Source organism: Carcharhinus amblyrhynchos, chromosome 22 (genome assembly GCF_965287045.1).
Source record: "Carcharhinus amblyrhynchos chromosome 22, sCarAmb.v2.hapA, whole genome shotgun sequence".
In the NCBI taxonomy this organism is placed as follows: domain Eukaryota; kingdom Metazoa; phylum Chordata; class Chondrichthyes; order Carcharhiniformes; family Carcharhinidae; genus Carcharhinus; species Carcharhinus amblyrhynchos.
Window position 1 is genome coordinate 14,814,109 of NC_137345.1, and position 24,328 is coordinate 14,838,436.

The 24,328-nt window shown below is 42.5% G+C and overlaps 1 protein-coding gene and 1 non-coding gene across 2 annotated transcripts in view; both read right to left on the reverse strand.

Annotated features, from left to right (window-relative positions):
- LOC145356856 (lumican) overlaps positions 1-24,328 on the reverse strand; it is a 35,758-nt gene that overhangs the window by 10,924 nt on the left and 506 nt on the right. Inside the window, exons 2-3 of the mRNA XM_080209792.1 lie at positions 10,730-11,411; positions 3,164-3,481 (exon numbers count right to left, since the gene is read on the reverse strand). Coding sequence (XP_080065918.1) covers positions 3,164-3,481; positions 10,730-11,351 — 940 coding nt within the window. The 5' untranslated portion in view covers positions 11,352-11,411. The remainder of the gene's footprint in view (positions 1-3,163; positions 3,482-10,729; positions 11,412-24,328) is intronic.
- On the reverse strand, positions 18,245-18,467 carry LOC145357187 (small nucleolar RNA U3). Its single transcript, XR_013889271.1, has one exon. It is a non-coding gene; the product is annotated as a small nucleolar RNA U3 (small nucleolar RNA).

Here is a 24,328-nt window from a genome sequence, read left to right on the forward strand (position 1 = left end):
TACACCTCGATCATGGTCCTCACTCAGTCTTCCCTGCTTTAAGGAAAACAACTTTCCAACCTTTCCACACATTGAAACACTCCAGCCCAAGCAACATCCAAGTGAATCTCCTCTGCACCCTTTCTAGTGCAATCATATCTTTCCTATGGTGTGGTGACGAGTACTTCACACAGTACTCCAGTTGTGGCTTAACAAGTGTTTTATACAACTCTGTCGTGTCTCCCTGCTCTTACATTCTACGATGTGGAGATGCTGGTGTTGGACTGGAGTAAACACAGTAAGAAGTCTCACAATACCCGGTTAAAATCCAACAGGTTTATTTGGTAGCAAATGCCACTAGCTTTCGGGGCTCTTCATCTTCTCCGAAACCTAGTAGTGATTGCTACCAAATAAACTTGTTGGACTTTAACCTGGTGTTGTGAGACTTCTTACTGTGCTTGCCTCAGCTAATAAAGGCAAGTTTCCCATAAGTCTTAACCACCTTATTTACCTGTCCTGCTGCCTTCAGGGATCTTTGGACATGCATCCCAAGGTCCCTTTGGTTCTTTATACTTCCTAGCATCTTACCATTCATTGTGTGTTCCCTTGCCTTGTTAGCCCCTCCCAAAATGCATCACTTCAAACTTTTCTGCGTTAAGTTCCATTTGCACTTGTTCTGTCCACCTGGCCAACCCATCTATATCATCCTGTAATCTAAGGCTTTCCCCCCAGCTATATAGCACATCACCAATTTTCATGGCATGTGTGAGCTTACTTATCACACCTCCCACATTCATGTCTAGATCAATAATGTACACCACAAACAGCAAGGGACCCAGCACCGATCCCTGCGGGACACCACTAGACAGAGGCTTCCAGTCACAAAAACAACCTTCCACCATCACCCTCTGCCTCCTGCTATGATCCAAATTTGGATCAATTTGCCACATTGCCCTGGATCCCATGATCAGACCCCACGTGGGATCTTGTCGAAAACTGAATGAAGCCCATGTATACGACATCAACTGCACTGCCCATACAGCTAGTCACCCCCTCAAAAAGTTCAATCCAATTTGTTAGACTTGGTTCTAACTAATTTAACCCTCTTAAATAGGGGCAGCACGGTGGCACAGTGGTCAGCACTGCTGCCTCACAGCACCAGGGACCTCGGTTCAATTCCAGTCTCGGGTCACTGTCTGTGTGGAGTTTGCACTTTCTCCCCGTGTTTGTGTGGGTTTCCTCCGGGTGCTCCAGTTTCCTCCAAGTGCTCCGGTTCACAGTCCAAAGATGTGTGGATTAGGTTGGTAAGCCCTGCTAAATTGGTCCTAATGTCAGGAGGATTAGCAAGGTGAATGAAGATTACAGGAATAGAACCTCGGTGGGATTGTGGTTGGTACAGACTCAATGGACCAAATGGTCTCTTTCCATACTGTAAGGACTCTATGATAAATAGTAACATGTGATGTCTCTGTGCTGTTCCTGTACTGTTTTGTCATATTATCCCAGTTTCACATTTTCTGTTTTCACTCCTATAGCGTGGAAAACATAACATCCATTTTATAGAATATTATTTTTGAATTTTTTTTATTCACTATAGAAATATTAAAAGAAAAGCAAAATGTGATGGATACTGGAGATCTGAAATAAAAACTGTAAGTACTAGAAACACTATTTTGGGACTGACCCTGTGTGGAGGAACAAATGTTTAACATTTCAGATTGAAGAATTATCAAACTCCCTGTCATTGCTTGGAGATTTGGGTGCAAAACTAATTAAAATTATATGGACTTGTGCCCATTGTCAGCCCCTATCCACCCATAAGTCCGACAGCGTTGTGTAAAATCTGGGCACGGCCTCCGTACAGAAACTGGCTTGTTGCTGAGAGTAACAAATCAAAAGGTTAAAGCAAAATACTGTGGAAGCTGGGATCTAAACAAAAACAGAAAATGCTGGAAAATCTCAACAGGTTTGACTGCCTAAATAGAGAGAATAGAACTAATGTTTTGAATCTGGATGACCCATTGTCAGAGCTGGGTTGTCAGGAGTCCAGTAAAGTATAACATCCAGAGTAAAGTTGGCATACGTTGCACACCTTAATATTTTATAAACTGACTTCATTCACTTCTTCCAGGAAGCTTTCATATAGAGTGAACCGGAAGCTACAAAGAGTGAATAATTATATTCGCTTGTTCAGAACAATGTGGCTCTGTGGCAACTGCAGTTAGCCGACAGGCTCACTTTTTTTGTGGTAATGGGTTCTCTGAATTTTGATTACTCTTTCCATAGCATTAAATCTCCCTGTTTGAGCTACGGTTATAAAAAGGGAGGAATTTTATGAGCGCACACATTCTGTCAGAGCCTCATTCACTGAGAACAAAATAGCCTCCCTCATGTCATTGATCCTGTATCAGGCAGCTTAATATCTTAAGTGCCAAAAGTGACTCAGTCTCATTTCATCTGAGCACCTTACTTTAATCCTTGATAAAAGTAATTTGAATTAGAATTCTAGATCCTAGCCTAGAACGGTTGCAACACAGGAGGAGGCCATTCAGCCCATCGTGTCTGTGCCAAGTTTTCTGCAAGTCAACTTGTCCAGTCCCACACCCCGCCATATCCCTGTAGTCCTGGAACATTCTTTCTCTTCAGGTTCCTATTCAACTGCCTTGATAACGGCAATTCAATCTGCCTCCACCACACACTCAGACAGTGCATTCCATTCCTGACCATGATGCTTAAAGAAGGGATACTTCATGCCACTGGTAATTTTTCTGCCAATCATCTTATATCAGTGTCCTCCATTTCTCAACTCTACGGGTAAGGGAAACAGTTTCTCCCTCTGTACTCTGTCCAGCTCCTTCGTGATTTTGGATACCTCTACCAAATCGCCAAAATCTTCTCTGGGGGAGTGGGCCAGGGTAAAATACCCTGTCAGAGAGTTGGTGCAGACTCAATGGGTCGAATGGTCTCTTCTACACTGTGATTCGAAGGTAGCAATTACCTTGCTATACTGATCAGACGAACAGACTCAGGATAAAATTGCAGAATTGCAGGAACAGAAGGACAGGAATGAGGATTTTTACATTTAATATACCGAGGGCTGATAACAGAGTCTTCGCTGAACTTCTTCCAAAATGGTGGTGTAAGGAAATGGAAAGGAATTTTAAAATGTGTGTAAGTTTCTTACCATTGATTTGATTGGCTTCCATGTAGAGGTATTGAAGATTTTTATGGACATGCGGAATGGAGTTGAAGTTATTATGAGACAGGCCCAGTTCAATCAGGGTGGAGAGGTTGAAACTGTTTGGGGTTAGACCCTTGTTGGTAAGCTTGTTATGGCTCAATCGCAAGTAAAGGAGTTGTTGAAACTGTGAAAAACAATCCTCTGGAAGGTTTTCAAAAAGGTTGTTGGTACAGTAGAGTTGTTGGATTGTAACCGGAAGATTCTTGGGGAACACAGACAGCTGATTATAACTCAGATCCAGATGAATGATTGATTTCAATCCTGTAATGGTAGAAAAAGAAATATATTACACATCTTTGAACTGTGGGGAAAAACCAGAGCGCCCAGAGGAAACCTACACAGACACGGAGAGAACGTGCAAACTCCACATAGATAGTCACCCAAGACTAAAATTGAACTCGTGAGACAACAGTGCTAACTATTCTGCACCATGCCACTCCATTCTGATTTTAGGATTAACACAGATTACAAAGTACATCTTAAACTCCAATTGTCTCATTAACATAAAGTCCCTTTAAACACACTGGTGTTCAAATACACTGTCGCCTCTGTACTCCAAGAGAATGTTTGTAGATTTCTCTTCAGAATCCTCACAGATGGTTGTCACATGAAAATTTCCAAGCTCCATTCCCAAAAACACATTTTAAAATTTGCTCTTACAATAATGCATTCCTTTAATGGTTTGCTTTCCAAACTCCAGTCCAGGTTTTCCAAATGACACTTTAAACAAAGCTTCTGCTCCATTTATACACCAACCCCTTTAGTATTCCTTTATCTTGATTGTTGTACAGACTGTTGACAATTGCTTTAACTCTCAATTCTCAGAGTCCCAGTAAAATTGCATCAAACAATTGATTTACTTCTGAAGGCTACTGCCCCACTTTAAATCTTGTTAGTGCAATTGTCTCTTGAATTCAGAACATTTTGTTTACTCTTCCTTGACTTCTTCTAAACGATGCCTTGGTTTCTGTTCTCTTAACTTTAGCCACCTTAAGACATTCTTGTTGTCCTAACCCCTGGTTATCTGGACTGTAAATGGTTCTTTGGGAAGTTTGCCTCTTCGCAGCTCCCATTCCGCCTAGCACTTCTTCTGGCAGAGCTGACAGATATTCAGTCCCCGGAGTCCTAGTTGCACTTTATCCAGCTAAAACTAAAACTCAAAAGCTTTCCTCCCTTAAAATGGTCTCCCATTGCAAAGCAGTGACTGCTACCTCTATTTATTCTTCAGACCGTAGCCCTCTCTAAGAACAATAGGAACACATTTTGAACCCCAACACATACAAATACCTTTGTCCAGCAACAACCTAACTTTAGGTTTTACCCTTTCGTCCATAGAAACATTAAATTAAACCCACTTAAAGCAATGTCAATACAAATTTAAATCCCTTAAAACTACCCTTGGTTTCCTAACAATTCTCTTTTTCATTGACTTTCCTCCACACCTGACCTGGATGCAGTCCCATGAAACAGTGATTTATTTGTCCTTCCTTCATTTCAGTCTACTGTATCTGCTCAAAATGAACCCCCACCGCCCCACACACTGGGGATACCAAATACAAACTGGGTGACTTGTTTTCAGAACACCTTTGCTCGTGTCGACGAGCATGATCCCAACCTCCTGGTCATTTACCATTTCAATATGTCATGTTGTTCTAATTATCATATTTCTGTCCATGGTCTGCTGCAATGTCACAGCACAAGTTGAAAGAATAGCACCTGGACTTCTCAATGCTTCACTTTCATACTGTACTGATGTTCATTCTGCAATTGGCACCTACTCGACATCCATTGTTTCGTTCCTTTCCTAATACTATTCCTGCTCTCTTTGCATTTTGTTCCTTAGTAATTTACTCTCTCCTGCCCTCTAACCTACCCCTGGCCTCTGCTTTAGCTTCATATGACCACCCCCTCTTTTTCAACAGCATAAAACCCATTGGGTCAAATTCTCTGATATTGCCCGCCCGTTCCCGCTTCAATGAAAGGAGTTTTGGCTGAGCGCCAAGTTCTCTGTTCACTGTTAATGGTAGCGGGGCATGCAAGACCAAAAAGTTCCGGCCACATTTCTGCCTCCTTTCAGTTCTGAAGAAGAATCACATTGGAATGGGAACTGTTTCTCTCTCCATGGATGCTGCTGGACCTGCTGAGTTTGTCCGAAATTTTCTGTTTTTATTACAGCCCTATAAATGTCAGGCACTTTGTGGCAGCTCACTCATATGGATAAATTTTATTAAGCTGTTTGAAAATGGAAGAAAGCACACTTGAACCCAGTTCTGTCTTCACTTGATGATGTGTGCACATACATTTCCATCAAGGCTTGCTGGATAAGAATCTGTTGTGGGAATCCTGGACAATGTCCCACTCTCAATCCCGTTGCTCTGAAGCCTAGCATGGTCATTTGCACAAGCCTATAATTAGAATAGGGGCCATCACTCCTTGTAAGGCCCATCCATTCAAAAGATAAAATCTTTTGAGATGTGGAGGATGCCCTAATCTAATTACTTTCTGAAAAGAAGTGATTCTCCAGAAATAAAAGAAAATGTATGATACCATTGGTAAATACGAATAATGGTATTTCCCTCAACTGCTATCTTGCCTTAAAGTACTGAAATCATGTGCTTTGCTTTTAGAAATGTCAATCAAATATCTAGTTCCCTATGGCTAAAAGTTTGGTGTTAAACTACACAGACTACACAGACCAAGAATATTCTATTCCTTCTTTAGCCACTTTCAATTGAGCTGGAACGCTGAAAACCTCTGTTACTGTATCACTAGACGAGGAGAAATGAAAAAGAAAAGCTTGCATAAATAGATTACCTTATCACACTTGCAGACAACCCAAAGTACTATAGATTTAACTGATTAATAACTTCCACCCAAGGGAAGCCACCATTGTTACGTAGATACTTGGGCAGCTAATGACAACACCAAAAGCTTTCACAAGCAACAATTGGAACAAAAGACAAAGTTGATTTTTCTTATTGGTAGAAGGATAAATGTCAGATCAAACATCTGTAGAAAGCTCCCTGCACTTCTTCAAATGATATTGTTAGATATTCTACATCCACCTAGGTACTTCCTATCCAAACGATAGCACCTCTGACAATGCAACATTTCCTCTGCGCTGAAGCATCATATTAGATTATCTAACCAAGTCCTAGAGTAGAGTTTGAACCTTTAACTTTGTGACTCAGACAAGGGTAATATGACAGAGCCACAGGCTGGAATTTTATTGCCTCGGCCCCTCCAGAAACGGGGCGGGCAAGGCTCACAGAATGGCATTCTCCATTGGTTCAGGCGGGATCTTATGAGCCTTGGTGGACAAGGCGGTAAAATTCTAGCCACACTGTCAAAACAAAATCACCAATGGCTCCCACTACTGATGAAATTTATTACAAGTCTTTGTGGATGGATGTGATGAGCAGAGGTTAAAATTACTAGAGCCTCCAATCTTGGAGGCACTAGTGATTACAGAGTGGCAACACACCCCCACTCGCAGGTTTCATAGAATCCCTACAGTACAGATGAAGGCCATTCAGTCCATCAAGACTGCACTGACAACAATCCCAACCAGGCCCTATCCATGTAACCCCACATATTTACCCTCCTAAACCCCTGATAGTAAGGGGCAATTTAGCTTGGCTAATCAACCTAATCCGCACATCTTTGGAGCATGGGAGGAAACTGCGGCACCCGGAGGAAACCCATGCAGACACAGAGGGAACATGCAAAATCCACACAGACACTGACCTGAAGCCGGAATTGAACCCAGATCACTGATGCTGTGAGGCAGCAATGCTATCCATTGTGCCACTGTACCGGCCTGTCCTGGCGGTGTGGGGTGGTTTCAATTTGAAATCTCTGTGACAGCAGCAGAATCAGAGATTCCCGCCATCAGCGAATGGCACACCGCCTCCAGCCATGGAGAAATTAGCTGCTGTGAGGCTGGTAAATCCCACCCACTGTCCAGTCTTTGACATATAGAGTGGTCATTTAGACAAGGTACGGAGAGCTACTGCTGCTGTTGGAACTATGATCTAGCACAGGCAGTGCCCTTCAGAAAGAGAATGAAGAAAACAAAGATAGGAGAATTGAAAAGGAAACAGGCAAATATTGTTTATCTATACGCTTCATTGAGACAATGACTTGTAATCCTAGTTATATTAACATGCTGGAAAAGCCATTTTAGTCTAAATATTATTTTCCCTTAGCTCCAGTCTGTTCCCAGTAGTCTAAAGTGACACACTTGCTTGTAATCTGTCTCATTTTTCAGCAACTGAGCTTTATTTTCAGAACTTAGCAAAACTAAGAACAAACAACATATCAATGTCCTTTTTAACATTTTTTTTAGAACACTTTCATAATCTAGGAGGATTTATGCTGTGGTAATTTCACACTATTAGAGGTTTCCTTGGAAAGGAAAGTATCATTAAAGAACTCTACATTGGAATGGAATAATTTGTTCATTTGGAAATTAGGTCAAAGGGTGATTAATATTAAAGTTGTGATGCGTCTAGTGAGTCTGACATTTCGAGTGGTCAGAGGCGACATGTGTGTAAGCAAAGAGAAATTATGAAAAAAAAATGCTGGGTGAGATCGATTTTATGGTGTTTTGCACAATTGCCAGAAATATAAAGAAAAACAGACGTCATTAACAAATTGGATAACGAGTCAGACTAAAAATAACTCTGGAGAAAGGAAGTCACGACAGTTGGAGCGGATGCTATTAATTTCAGCAGTAGGCTTAGAGAGATGCAACATAGACCTCAATCTATTGTTTATAGACCATATGCAGCAAGTTATACATTGGGAGAAATTCAACAGCTAAAGATGACAAAATGGATACTGTTTTTGACAAACTAAATAAAATAGCAAAGCGCACTGCAAAACAAAGTTCAGACCAGACGACAGCAACATTTTATCCACTGGGCTATATGCTAACTGAATTCTGGGCAATGTTAAAGTCTACGTAGAAAATCCTGACATGATTGACATAAATTGTCTCTTCAAAATGCTCAACATCAGCTGTACATACAATGTGTGAAAGCAAGAAAGTCAGAAAAAGCACAAAACTGCTGTTTGTAAGCCAAATTGAGAAGCAAAAGCTCCTTGGTTGGTGCTTACTTGCCAAGAATGCAGAATACCCTGGTATGCGTTGAAATAGTTCTCTGATAGAATGGAAAAGCCAAGGATAACCTAGTCAAGCAGAGTCCAACAAAGAACTTTCTAGAATAAGTTAGTGATTGGAAAGAGGCCAAGCAGCAAAGAATAAACAGGTAGATTGGAAAAGGCTGATTCAAAGTACACAGGATTCGCAGACAGAAAATTAGTTATAGTGTCAAAACAGGGTATTGAAGAAATCCAAACCTGTCTGTGCTGCAGCAAATGTAATGGTAGCATAGTTGGATCATGATGAACTGTGTTAACAAGGCCTCGTGGCACTTCAGAATATTTAAATGCCGCAGTTGTGTTCAGCTGAATTCAACCACTTTATGTTTTTACTTTTGCTACTACAGTTCCAAGCCTCTGTCTGCATCATAAAAGATTTTACCAGTGCCTCTTGCTGTGGCTGCAATTCTACTCTGTCCTCTCCCCACACAATCAGCTCACCTTGCTCCCAAGTCCTAATCATAGACTCATAGAATCCCTACAGTGCAGAAGGAAGCCATTCGGCCCATCAAATCTGTACTGCCCACAATCCCACCCAAGTCCTATCCCCATAACCTCATGCATTTACCCTAGCTAGTTTCCCTAACACTAAGGGCAACTTAACATAGCCAATCCACCTAACCCGCACATCTTTGGACTGTGGGTGGAAACTGGAGCACCCGGAGGAAACCTGCGCAGAAATGGGGAAAATGTGCAAACTCCAGACAGACAGTGACCTGAGGCTAGAATTGAACATGGGTTCCTGACACTGTGAGGCAGCAGTGCTAACCACTGTGCCACCGTGCTGCCCTGATGCTGCCACTTTTTACATTTATTTGCATTTGCGTTTGCAGTGATGGTGACTAACTTTAAATTTGCATGCTATTTCAGATCCCTGTGAAGTAGTTCAGTGCATGATTATAGCATTTTTGAAATCCCAGATGCCGAAATGATTATTTGATTTCATTTGATTTATTATTGTCAAATGTATTAACAGTGAAAAGTATTGTTTCTTGCACGTTATACAGACAAAGCATTGCATTCATAGAGAAGGAAACAAGAGGGTGCAGAATGTAATTTACAGTCTTGGCTTTCCAGCTTCTACTTTCTGTAACTTTGAGGTCACCTAAAACTCACTGCCCATATCCTGGATCACACCAATCCTGATCACCCATTATCCCTGTGCTGGCTGATCTCTGCTGCCTTTCAGTTAAGCGAGGCGTCCATTTTAAAATCCTCATCTTTGTTTTCAAATTCCTCCAAGGCTTTGCCCCTCCTGATCTGCTCCATCCCCACCATCCTCCAAGATATCCAAACTTCTCTAAGTCTAGCCTTTTGATCATTCCTGACTTTAATCGCTCCACCTAGAATTCCATCACTAAGCCTCTCTGCTACATACCTCTTTGATCAAGCTTTCTTGTCACCTGCCCAAGCAACTCCATGTGTGTCTCTATGCCCTAGTCCATTTTAAATGCCCTATGTGTTGTGCTTTTGGATCTGATAAAGATTCCGAAGGTTAGCCAAAAAGTCTCGGAGTGTTGGTTCTGCTTTCTCCCCTACTACGGGTGCTGTCGGATCTGCTGAGATTTTCCAGCATCCTCTTGTTAGAGAAATACAAGCTGCTTTCATTGTATTCTGTTTAAGATGTATTGCTTAGCTAATTCATTTGAATTAATCCACAGCAAGAGGAGTGTCGATTTTTAATGAGAACAATTCTGAGAACAAGTTTGTTGGAAAAATCCATTCGCTCATGAAGATAATTTCTAATTCTTTTTAAGCATGAAGTAAGTAATTAAGTGTGGGAACGGCAAGGTGGCTCAGTGGTTAGCACTGCTGCCTCACAGGGTCAGGGGCCTGGCTTGGGTCATTGTCTGTGCGGAATTGGCACATTCTCTCCGTGTCTGTATGGGTTTCCTCTGGATGCTCTGGTTTTCTCCCACGATCTGCAATTCTCCCTCAGTATACCCATAAGACATAGGAGTAGATTAAGGCTCCAATCGATTCTGTTTCACTATTCAATCATGGCTGATTTCTTTCTCATCTCCATTTTCCTGTCTTTTCCCCATAACCCCTGATCCCTTTATTAATCAAGAATCAATCTACTCTGTCTTAAAAACACTCAATAACATGGCCTGCACAGTCTAGTGTGGCAAAGAGTTCCACAGATTCACCACTCTCTGGCTGAAGTAATTCCTCCTCATCTCTGTTTTAAAGGATCATCCCTTTAGCCTGAGATTGTACCCTTGTGACAAGGGGATTTTCACAGTAACTTCATTGCAGTGTTAATGTAAGCCTAATTGTCACACTAATAAATAAAGTTAAACAAATGCTGTGAAAAATTAATGTTAAACAAAGTAATTTCACCTTTCAAATCCCCACCGTTGATCATAGTCAGTCGGTTGCCATGAAGAAGCAACATCACTAAATTCTTCAGGTTTTCAAATGATTCCTGGGAGAGCTTTGTAATTCTGTTGTGTGCGAGTCTCAGCTCCCTTAAGCTGCTGGGCAATGGTGCTGGTATATCAATCAAGTTATTGTAATTCATGTACAGATTCTCGAGTTGGTTAAGACTGCCGAACACACCTTTTCCAATATTTTTACTTCGAATTCTGTTTCTGTCCAAGATCATCCATTTTAGTGCAGTCATGTTCTTGAGGATCCCTTCAGGAAGGTGTTTGATACAATTGCCTTGGAGGTACAGATATTGAGTTCTAAATGGCAATGTCAATGGCATGTGCAACAGTGCCCTGTTATCACAATACATCGCAGTGGGCCATTGGTTCAGACAGTCACATTCCAAAGGACAATCTTCAACACCAAAGGATCTGAAGTAGTCAGAAGTGATTCTTCCTCTGAGTGACAACACTATGGGATCTTCTCCCTCGTTGCCAAACAAAACTGGTATCCCGCCATAGTCAGAATAATCACCTGCACAGTATGCAGTGGAAACTAAAGTGATTAGGGTGTGAATAAAACTGGTGTCCATTCCTATAAAATGTGTAGGTTCCACAGGTCCTTGGAAGAGATGTTTGGAGATATTGCAGTTCTGCAAAGGAAAATTGCTATTTACTTTCATGCAACTGTTATAAGAACATGACATAGAATCAGAGAATGACAAATCACATAGAAAAATATTTCACCCATTGCGTTGAAAAATCTATCCAATTTGTTCTATTCCCCCGCTCATTCCCTATTGCTCTTTCAACATTTCCCCCTTTACATACTTACCCAATTTCCACTCTGGAAGTTATTGTTGAATCTGGTTTCACCATGCTCTCAGGCAGTGCATTCCAAATTGCAAAAACTCACTGTTCACATTCCTTGTTGTCTCATGGAACAAGAGCTAAGCCACCAATTCCATTAGCAATTGCCTTAAATCTGTGGCATCTGCTTGCTGATTCTACTCCAGCTGTGTTGTAACCAGTGTTTTATAAATATTTAGCAAAGCATATTCACTTCTGTATTCTGTGGCTTTATTTCTAAATCCAAGCTTAAATCACAACTATCTTTATTTTCCTCATTCCTATAGAATCCCTCCAGTGCAGGAGGAGGAGGTTTGGCCCATCGAGACTGCATTGCTCTCCAAAAGAGCATCTTACCCAAGCCTGCCCCTACCCTTACTCATAACCCTGCACCTTTACCATGGCTAATCCACCAAATCTGCACATCTTTGGAGTGCCGGAGGAAACCAGAGCACCATGAGGAAATACATGCAGACATGGGGAGAACATACAAACTCCATACAGGCAGTGACCCAAGTCCAGAATCGAACCTGGATTCCCGACGCTTTGAGGCAGCCGTGCTAACCACTGTACTGCCCATTTTCTCCTAGGATATGAATTCTGAGGTTGTTGGTTGAGGCACAGCAACTCTCTCAAGTCACCATTATTTATTTGGGAGCCTTCATGTTGGGAGTGCCAGCAGATCATTTTGATCATGTGGACTATGAGAGGCTGCTGTCCTCAAGTGACATCCAGTTAAGTATATTTCCAGCATGGGGCACCGGATATTAAGCTGAAATGATTTTCCCCTCAGTAGCCCAAAACCTATTGTAATATCTTCATCATTGCATGGGCTGACAAAACTCAATGTGGACTTGGGTTGAATCAAAGGTTGGATCAGCTCCTCACTGGATAAAGTGGTTGAACCATCAGGGAAGCCTCCAGAAATTTCTAGAAAAAATTGCAACAGGAGGGTGTAAAATAGGATATGGACGGACTGCCAAAATAGGCTGGGTTTGTACTCGTTGGAATTCAGAAGAACGAGGGGTGATATGATCGGAACATGCAAGATTCTTAGGAGGGGTTAAATAAAAATCTATCATTCACAGCCTTGAAAATGTCCAAGGACTCAGTCTTCACTGCTTCCTGGGATAAAGAATTCTCTGAGAGAAGTTTTTCCTCAAATCCATCTTAAATGAGTAGCCCCTTATTCTGAGACTATGCCCTCTGGTCCAACATTCTCCCGTGAATGGAAACATCCTCCCAATATTCATCCTACAGTGCAGAAACAGGCCATTCGGGCCATTGAGCCTGCGCTGACAACAATCCCACCTAGCCCTACCCCTATAACCCCACATATTTACCTTGCTAATCTTCCCTGATACTAAGGAGCATTTTAGCATGGCCAATCAATCTAACCTTCACATCTTCGGATTGTGAGAGGAAACCAGAGCACCTGGAGGAAACCCACACAATCAATGGCCTACTCCTGTTCCTATTTCTTATGGCCTTAGAGAAAGACCACTTTTAGGAATAGGATTCAGAGTGCAATGCCTGAGAGGCAGTTTTGTTTCTAAAGGGAGATGAATAAGCACCTGAAGACAGGACATTTGCAGGGCAATAGGGAAAAGGTGGCAGTGCGAAACTTGCTTAATTGCTCTGGTAGAGACCCAGCACAGACCCAATGGACCAAATGTCCCCCTTCCGTGCTGTAACCATTTTTTGACAAGAATATAGAACATACTAGCTGTCTGCTAGTATGATAAACTGAATTTAGGCTCTAATGGAGTATAATGTTAGCAAGTGTGAGGTTATCCACTTTAGCAGGAACAATAGTAGGAGGTATTATTTAAAGGGCGAAAAGCTGCAGCATGCTACGGTGCAGAGGGACCTGGGGGTCCTTGTGCACAAGTCACAAAAACCCAGTCTGCAGGTGCAGCAGGTGATCAAGAAGGCGAATGGAATGTTGGCCTTTATAGCAAGGGGGATAGAATATAAAAGTAGGGAGGCCTTACTGCAACTGTACAGGGTCCTGGTGAGGCCGCAGCTGGAGTACTGTGTGCAGTTTTGGTCGCCGCACTTGCGGAAGGATATATTGGCCTTGGAGGGAGTGCAGAGGAGGTTCACTAGGCTGATACCGGAGATGAGGGTGTTGGCCTATGAAGAGAGACTAAATAGACAGGGTCTGTACTCGTTGGAGTTTAGAAGGCTGAGGGGGGATCTTATAAAGACATATAAGATAATGAAGGGGATGGATAGGGTAGAGGTAGAGAGATTCTTCCTGCTTAGAAAGGGTAGCAGGACTAGAGGACACAGCCTCAAAATAAGGGGGGGGGGGAGCGGTGGGCAGTTTAGATCAGAGTTGAGGAGGAACTTCTTCACTCAAAGGGTGGTGAATCTCTGGAATTCTCTGCCCGTTGAAGTGGTGGAGGCTACCTTGCTAAATATATTAAAGACACGAGTAGATAGGTTTCTGATAGACAGGGGAATTAAGGGTTATGGGGAGAAGGCGGGAAAGTGGAACTGATCCACGTCAGATCAGCCATGATCTTATTGAATGGCGGGGTAGGCTCGAAGGGCTAGATAGCCTACTCCTATTTCTTATGTTCTTATGTTCTTAATAATGTTGTAAACATGAAGATGATTGTCAGGAGAAATTTGGGTATATCTGCAAACATTTGTGATTCATCTTTTACACCAGAGTTACTCATTAACTTTCTGTTAAGGCCCACAATCCCATTATCTATCTGGCCTGGATTTTGTGGTAATATCTATTGGTGGCATGGTGACACAATGGTTAGCACTGCTACCTCACAGCGCCAGGGATCTGGGTTCAATTCTGGCCTTGAGTGAATATCAATGCGAAATTTGCACATTCTCCCTGTGTCTGTGTGGGTTTCCTCTGGGTGCTCTGGTTTCTTCCCACTAGTAAAAAGTCTGACAACACCAGGTTTTAGTCCAACCTATTTATTTGACAATATACTCGCAAGCTTTCGGGTTAGCCCCTTCGTCAGGTGAATGGAGAGTTCTGGCCTCAGACAGAGCATATAAAGCACAGACAGTTTAGAGATTACTGATTAGAATGTGAATCCTTACACCTAACCTGCTGTTCAAGACCTGAAGTGGCTGATAATGTGAGTGGAAGGAGCACTGATCACAGTTTAAAGAGATGTGTATTGTCTCCAGACAGTACAGTAAGTGAGGTTTTGCAAACCCAGGCAAGTCACGGGGGTTACAGATAGTGCGACATGAACCCAAGATCCCTGTTGAGACCGTCCTCATGTGTCCAGTACTTCCCCGGAGCGGAGAAGCTACGACATCTTCTCCGGAGTCTTCAACATATCATTGATGAAGACGAACATCTCGCCAGGGCTATCCCCACACCCCCACTTCTTGCTTTCAGACAACCACACAACCTCAAACAGACCATTGTTCGCAGCAAACTACCCAGCCTTCAGGAGAACAGTGACCACAATACCACACAACCCTGTCACAGCAACCTCTGCAAGACATGCCGGATCATCGACATGGATACCATCATCACACGTGAGAATACCGTCCACCAGGTACATGGTAAATACTCGTGCAACTCGGCCAACATTGTCTACCTGATACGTTGCAAGAAAGGATGTCCCGAAGCATGGTACATTGGGGAGACCATGCAGACGCTACGACAACGGATGAATGAACATCGCTCGACAGTCACCAGGCAAGACTGTTCCCTTCCTGTTGGCGAACGCTTCAGTGGTCACGGGCATTCAGCCTCTGACCTTCGGGTAAGCATTCTCCAAGGCGGCCTTCACGACACACGACAGCGCAGAGTCGCTGAACAGAGACTGATAGCCAAGTTCCGCACACATGAGGACGGTCTCAACAGGGATCTTGGGTTCATGTCGCACTATCTGTAACCCCCGTGACTTGCCTGGGTTTGCAAAACCTCACTTACTGTACTGTCTGGAGACAATACACATCTCTTTAAACTGTGATCAGTGCCCCTTCCACTCACATCATCAGCCACTTCAGGTCTTGAACAGCAGGTTAGGTGTAAGGATTCGCATTCTAATCAGTAATCTCTAAACTGTCTGTGCTTTATATGCTCTATCTGAGGCCAGAACTCTCCATTCACCTGACGAAGGGGCTAACCCGAAAGCTTGCGAGTATATTATCAAATAAATAGGTTGGACTAAAACCTGGTGTTGTCAGACTTTTTACTGTGTTTACGCCAGTCCAACACCGGCATACCCACATCATTCTTCCCACTATCCAAAGATGTGCAGATTAGGTTGATGGGCCATGCTAAATTGACCCTTAGTGTCAGAAAAGACTAGCAGAGTAAATACGTGATGTCACAGGGTCAGGTCTGGGTGGGATTGTTGTCGGTGCAGGGTTGATGGGCCGAATGGCCTGCTTCTGCACTGTAGGGTTTCTATGATTCTATGATTTTCTATGAATGATGACCATCATTGCTCCTTCTAAAGTGGCAACAAATCCTGAAGTTTACACATGTGCAGTTAAACACAGAAATCCAGAAGTTGCTTCAGTGATTCTACCCTTCTCAAGAAGGTGAGCTATTGAGGTCCGCCCGTGAATGCAATCAATTAGAAATCACTAAGTTGACAAGAATTCCCACAGCTACCCTGTTAGTCTTGCTGTGATAACCCTGGAAACAGTTATATCCCATTAAAGTGTATTGGGACTTTAACAACAAACTAAGTTCGTGATTGATGTTAAACAGCTTCACGGACCCCAAAAGAGTAATTTTATATTTGTTGAATGTGAAATTCCTTCACTATTGTAAAATTCACCTTTTAAGATTATATTTAAAGCTTGTTTGTGATATTTTAGTTTCTACTTTCATCCCCCTGTGTATGTTCCAATCACTCATTTGTTAAATGACAATCTGTAACACAGCAAAGGGATTCCATGCCTTTTACTTTGAGGTGTGTTTATTTATTTATCATTATTACCATGCAGTGCAAAGCACATTATTCAAAGCAAGAGAAACAACACCAGTCCATACATACATAGAAATTATGCAATCAACGACATCTTGCTGCCGTTTACACCGACAGGATCTTGCGATCCCAATAGCAATGGACCCATGCCACAGGTTTCCGCAACAGGAAACCCCATTATAAAAGGCAGGACCATAAGATCCCACTGTTCGTGAGGACCAGCCTCCTGCTGCCACAAAACACACTGCAAAGGAGGAGGAAAATCCCCACCCTATGGGTGTGATCTTACAATCTCATCACTCCCATTGCTTGGTGAGGTGAGGTTGTAAGGTTGCTGTAAAATTGGCTTCTGTTTTCTCAGCTCACAGAATCTTACCGGCCATGCTTTGCTGGCAAAAGGGCATGATGCTAATTTAAACATCAATGACACGCTTTACTTGCCATTAGTGAGTCTTAGGCATCATCATCCGGGCTCAGTTATACTTAAACCCTAGCCGGTCAAGTTTCATACTGGCAGGAATTACAGCTGGTCTCCATCAGCGGAGACCACACATGTTGGCTTTGTTGGGGATCAGAGGCCATTGAAGCTCCCTGGGTAGTCAGGATCAGTGCCCTTGGGATAGTGCCAGCCTGGCAGTGTGCACAGGGCCATGTGACACTCTCCAGTTGACACCCTGGCACTGCCCATTGGGCACTGGGCACACTGGTACTACCCATCAGGCAGCATGACTGTGCTGAGGCAGTGCCAAGGAGGTTGGACCTGATTGGAGGTGAAGCCTTCAAATTTTTTTCATAAGGTCACGCCCCCTGTTTTGGCAAGTTTTCTAAAAGTCACTACATGGTCAGCATTGACAACAAAATCAGCCAAAGCATTCAAAATATCAACAATTCTTTATGAAAAATAAATGTGAATCTCAAGACTTGGACCAAATTTGTGTAGTTTATACTAATGACCAGACAAGATATTGTTATTGTGAGGAAAGAGCTTTTCAGGCTCAGAGACAGTTTGGCCAAGTATCAATTTATAAACTTCAACTAAAAGAAAACTCAGTCTTCTTAAAGATTGTAATCAAGAATTCTTAAATGCTCCTCACACAGTATTCCCTCATGCCTTCCATTATCCTGGTAACACATCCTTGCACTCTCTCTATAAGCTGTATATCTCACTGAAAATGTGGGTTCCAAACTGTGGATGCATAATCCAGATGTGGGCGTCTCAGCTGCTTATGAAATTTAAAATAAACACTGACATCACAACTCAAAAAGAACGCATTCAGTACTTGAATAACTTTCTGCCCACTGTACTGCCTGAGACACTGCCTAATTCATAAACAAACTTTGTTTGTTGCTATGAAAATACTTGATGTGGAGATGCCAGTATTGGACTGGGGTGAGCACAATAAGAAGTCTCATAACTCTAGGTTAAAGTGTAATAGGCTTATCTGGTATTACAAGCTTTCGGAGTGCTGCTTGTAATACCAAATAAACCTATTGGACTTTAACCTGGTGTTGTGAGACTTCTTCAATGTGATTGGCCTCTAATGCTGTACTAGACACCTGGAGATCCTTACAAATTCAGTCAGAGTTTTAGATTGGAACCACAATGTCAACATTAAATAGGAGTTAGAATCCCATTCTCAATGGGAAGCAATTACCCAATAATGAATTTCCCTGACTGGCTTGAGTGGAGAGTGATCTCGTTATCCAGTTAAGGATAGTGTTCTCTTCCTCCAACACTCTACAAGACAGTGAAGGAACACTCATCAATGACATTAAGCACTTGCTAAAAGCAACACTCAACACCAGCTTCCTGCTCAGAAGAGAACACTATAAATCCTCCTCATGGTTTGGGAGATCAGACACTTTAGACAAACATTTCTCTAGGAAAAAACTATAGAAATGAAGGATAATGAATGGGCTGTCCTGAAACTGGAATGCCATTAGAAGGCCCTCTTGCTCGGAAAAGGCAGCTTGCAGTTTGACTGGGGGAGAGGAAGTGACTCCAGCTTGAGACGCCCTTGCTGCAATCTTTTTAAATGACAGAATGGTCTTAGCAGCCAGGCAAGCGTTGTGATGGGAACCCCTTCACAGGGCAGTCTGTAGCTGCAGCATCTCACAGGCAGGTGGGGAAAACCTCAAAACCTGCCAGGCGTCTTTGAGCCCTGCACAGCACTGAGGCTGCCACCTTAAGGCAGCTGGTTTAGTTCTTAATGTTGGATCTAGTTGGTCTCTGGAAATGGCCAATTAAGATTAATTAAGTTACCTCAATTGGCTGCCTGCCTGCCTTCTGACTGCTCCTCTCCCCGTCCCACTTCTGGTGGTGCAGGTTTTCAAGCCTGCCCCCATGTATTTTTCCACATGAGGCAAAGTCCAGCCCTTGGTGCCAAATCAAATAGATGATAATAAAAACTCAAGTGGAACTCAAAGAACAGTATGGAAAGGTTTGGTCAAATGGTCCAAACCTCCACCTTGTATCAGATATAATCCTTTGTATTTAAAGAGGAAATCCACAGAGACCGGTAGATCTTTGTGGATCTTTAGATCCAGCATTGTCCCGAATCCAAAAGCTTTAGATTTGAGAAGTATGTGAGAAAGCATATCTACTGAGAGCCTGGAATAGGTGAATCACAATAGTCATGTTGTCAAACTAATTTACTGGTTTCTGTTCCAGTTATTCATGTGATGTTGACCTGATGTGTCGGAGAGTAAATTTCACCTTTAGTTGAAGGGCTATGATGGATGTCAATGATTGAAATATGTAACTGGTAACATTGTAATGCCCAAAGTTATTTTACTGATAGAGTAGTTACACAGCAAGTAACTCTTACCATGCTGAATATTAATTCCGTAGTTACACAGTGACTACCTCTTACACTGCTGAATTTTAATGCTGTACTTACACAGTGAGTAACTATGACCCTGCTGGATATTAATTCTGTAGTTACACACTAAGTACCTCTTACCCTGCTGAATGTTCATTCTGTAGTTACACAGTGAGTAACTATGACCCTGCTGGATATTAATTCCGTGGTTAATCCTCAGCCTGGTGAATATTAATTCTTCAGTTACACAGCGAGTACCTCTTACCCTGCTGAATACTAATTCTGTGGTTACACAGTGAGTAACTATGACTCTGCTGGATATTAATTCCGTAGCTTCACAGTGAGTAACCCTTTCCCTGCTGAATATCAATTCTGTAGTTACACAGTGATTAATCCTCAGCCTGGTGAATATTAATTCTTCAGTTACACAGCGAATAACCCTTCCCCTGCTGAATATTAATTCTGTAGTTACACGTGAGTAATCCTTACCCTGCTGAATATTAATCCTGTAGTTACACAGTGTGTAATTATGATCCTGCTGAATATTAATCCTGTAGTTACACAGTGAGTAACTATGACCCTGCTGAATATTAATTCTGTAGTTACACGTGAGTAATACTTACCCTGTTGAATTTTTTTTTTAGTTACAGCGATATCTCTTACCCTGCCGAATAATAATTCTTTTTCCTATGGTGGAAGAGTCAATTACTACAGAGCACAGATTTAAGGTGTGAGGGGCAAGGTTTAAAGGAGATATACAAGGCAGATGTTTTACACAGGGAGTAATGGGTGCCTGGAACTTGTTGCCGGAGGAGGTAGTGGAAACGGATACGGTAGTGACTTTTAAGGGGTGTCTTGACAAGTACATGAATAAGATGGGAATAGATCCCCAGAAGGGGGTCTTAGTTAAGTCGGGCAGCATGGGAAGTGCAGACTTGACAGGTTGAAGGGCCTGTTCCTGTGTTGTAACTTTCTTTGTTCTTTGAGTACAGTGCAGTGTAATACATATGAAGATTTAACACCTGCCCTTTTACCTCTTCCATGCTTACCATCCAAGGCTCAAAGCATTCATTCCAGGGAAAGCAGCGTTTCACTTGCATCTCTTTCAATTTGGTCTACTGCATTCGCTACTTCCAATGTGCCCTCCTCCATATCGGAGAGATCAAGTGTAGACTGGATGATCGCTTTGCTGAGCACCTTCAGTCTGTGCACAATCAGGACCCTGGCCTTCCGGTTGCTTGCCATTTTAACATACAATCCTGCAGGTGGTCAGGAAGGCGAATGGGATGCTGGCCTTCATAGCGAGGGGGATTGAATATAAAAGTAGAGAGGTCTTGCTGCAGCTGTATAGGGCATTGGTGAGGCCGCAGCTGGAGTACTGTGTGCAGTTTTGGGCGCCGCACCTGCGCAAGGATATTTTGGCCCTGGAGGGAGTGCAGAGGAGGTTTACTAGGCTGATACCGGAGTTGAGGGGATTGAGCTATGAGGAGAGGCTGAATAAACTAGGCTTGTACTCGTTAGAGTTTAGAAGAATGAGGGGAGATCTCATTGAGACGTATAAGATGATGAATGGGATGGATAGGATAGAGGTGGAGAGACTCTTCCCGCTCAAAAAAGACAGTAGGACTAGGGGGCACAGCCTCAAGATAAAGGGGAGGCGGTTTAGAACGGAGTTGAGGAGGAACTTCTTCACTCAAAGGGTGGTGAATCTCTGGAATTCTCTGCCCGTTGAAGTGGTGGAGGCTGCCTCGCTAAATATTTTTAAGAAGCGGGTTGATGGGTTTTTGATAAGAGAAGGGATTGAGGGTTATGGGGAGAGGGCGGGAAAGTGGAACTGAGCCACGACAGATCAGCCATGATCTTATTGAATGGCGGGGCAGGCTCGAAGGGCTAGATGGCCTACTCCTGCTCCTATTTCTTATGTTCTTATGTTCTTATGTCTGTCCTTGGCTTGCTGCAATGTTCGAGTGACGCTCAACGCAAACTGAACGAACAGCATCTCATCTTCCAACTAGGCACTTCCAGTCTCAACATCGAATTCAACAACTTCAGATGATTAGCTCCACCCCACCTCAACCCCTTTGTTTTCATTTAATTTCATATTTTATTGTTCTCTACCTTTTATTTCTTTATTGTCATTCTTTACTTTTCTTTTCCCCTCCCACTTTCCCCTCTATTTTATCCCCTCTTTCCTTATCTTTTTTCCACTTTTTCTTCCCCTTTTTCTCCATTTTACCTCTCTCCCACCCATCCCCCTCTCCCCCCACATCTTCACCCGTCACAGTTTACCCTCTGATTTCAGCTTCTCTGTCATTCAGCCACTCACACTTCTTATTCTCTCTATGGGCTGCCATCAGCAGCCTTTTCCCCTTGTTTCTGTGGCTATGATTCACCTTTCATTCCCTCACCCTGCAGTATAAATATCTCTCACTTTCTATGCCTTTTAGCTTAGACAAAGGGTCATCTGGACTCGAAATATCAGTTATTTTCTCTCCTTACAAATGCTGCCAGACCTGCTGAGATTTGCAAGCAGTTTCTCCTTTGATAATATACATCTGAAGTTTTTATCCCTTAATTTACTCAGATAATGCTATTAATAAATTTGATATATTCCTTTGAGCATTTTTCCAAAGTTTCCTCCCTGCTACTGCACCTTTCTCTGGACACTACAAACTACAACTTAAGTTTCTTACTGAGCAGCCCTAAGGATTTGTTAAAGATTTCCCTGGGCAAACAAAATACTGCAGTAACCTGAAGTTTTTAAATGTCTGGTTCTTAGACACCGGATTCCCCCGTTTTGTCCTAAGGCCAGTAGGAAAATATTTACTTCAATTTTTCGATTCATTTGTGGGACATGGGCATTGCTGGCTGAACCAGCATTTATTTTATTCCCCATCCCTAGTTGCCCTTGACCTGAGTGGATTGCTAGGCCATTTCAAAGGGCAGTTGAGAGTCAACCACATTGCTATGGCTCTGGAGTCACACATAGATCAGACCAGGTAAGATTCTTAATTCTAGAAATGCTTTTTTTATTGAATTCAAATCCCACCATCTGCTATGGTGGGAGTCACATGTAGGCCAGGCCTGGAAAGGAGGCAGATTTCCTTCCCTAAAATTAGTAAACGATATGTGTTTTTTTGAAAATTGACAAAGGTGTCACAGTCATCATTAGATTCTTAATGCCAGTTTTCTTTTATTGAATTCAAACTCCATCATCAGCAGAATTCAAACCCAGGTCTCCAGAACATTAGCTGAGTTTCTGATTAATAGTCTAGCAGTAATACCACTGGGCCATCGCCCCTCCAGACATAGTTCATGTGGATAAAGTCAAAGGCACAAGGAGGAGGGGTGATTCCATCCTAAATGAATCCATGCACTAGAATGAACACCAGTTGGGTGCATTTCTCTCAGGCAGTGGGAGGAAAGGGAAAAACCTCCAAAGTGTAACATAAGTAGACACTTCAGTCTAAAGTGCTGGGGGTGCTCTCAAAACTTCCTGCCCCTTTGTACATCAGCCCTCTTTATTTGAATTTATGAGCCTTCATCATTTACAGTCTCTCTCTCAGCAACTGGTCTACCCTCTTCCCACAGCTGCAGCTACAAAATGCAGATGATGGTCTTTTTGTTACAGGACATTGAGACATAATTGATTGAGCATTTCAAAGCAGAGCCTGTAGTTTTGGAGCATCTCTGATCTTTGAAATGGTAGATACCATTCAATTCAATTCTTAAAGTTTGTTGAAGATTACTACTGAGTAAAATCACATCCCAGGCCAATGTCTACTCGTCGATCTCGGAGTACATTTTTAGGTTTCCTTCAGAATTTTTTTATAGAATCCCTACAGTGCAGAAGCAGGCCATTCGGCCCACTGCATTCACCACAATCCCACCCGAGCCCTATTCCTGTAACCCCACATATTTACCTCACTAATCCCCTGACACTTGGGTCAATTTAGCATGGCCAATCAACCTAACCTGCACATCTTTGGACTGTGGGAAGAAACCAGAGCACCCGGAGGAAGCCCACACAGACATGGGGAGAATGTGCAAACTCCACACAGACAGCGACCAGAGGCCGGAATTGAACTGGGTCCCCGACATTGTGAGGCAACAGTACTAACCATTGTGCCACTGTGTCATTAGCCAGAGCTTCTGTATTTGCACAACTTTGTCACATTGTGGAACTTATGATTGAAAATTATTTCAAATTTAACATCACGCCAGGTTTAATAGTGACGTCTTTGGGTTTTTTTTTAAACAAGCAATTTAAAAATAATCTTCAAAGAGTTGTGACTAATTCAAAACATTGCTTTACCTTCAAGATTTCACAAGTGTTTTTAATCGTACAGTTGTGTGAGGATAGGGAGGACTTAACAACAGATCCTTTTGTAATTGGGTGTGATAAGTGCTAATATTATTATTCATTTTTATTTTAATGGGAACGATCATATCTACACACCGTATAAACTTTACAGAGTAAATGTTAAATTAGCGAGGATTAATGGAATTTAGAGATTAGGCAGTAATTATCAACTATCAATTCTAACTAAAATTCAATGCTTTCAAATGTGGGGGGGGCACAATCTTACCCACTGTTCACGCCACACTCCCGCTGCTGTAGGGTCAGAGAATTTAACGGCCAGTCAAATCTCCGTTCACTGCAGCAGGATGGGAATATCTCACCGGTATGAATGGCGATAAGATTCCAGCCACTGTATTTCAAATTGGAACAATTTAGTTGGGTTCCTAAGTAAACAGAGTCTTTATTGCAGAATTGCTGGGTGCTACTGTAATTTATTTAATTCCCTTCACTGAAGATAATAGGGTTTGATTGAGGCATCCTTCTGTAAGTAATGAACCAATCAAATGTCTTTAGCATATCTCCCACTTTTCTTTCTACCGTATAAGATGATTCACCTCAGGATCTGGTATTAAATTGAGAAACTTTATTTAAAACAGTTTTTT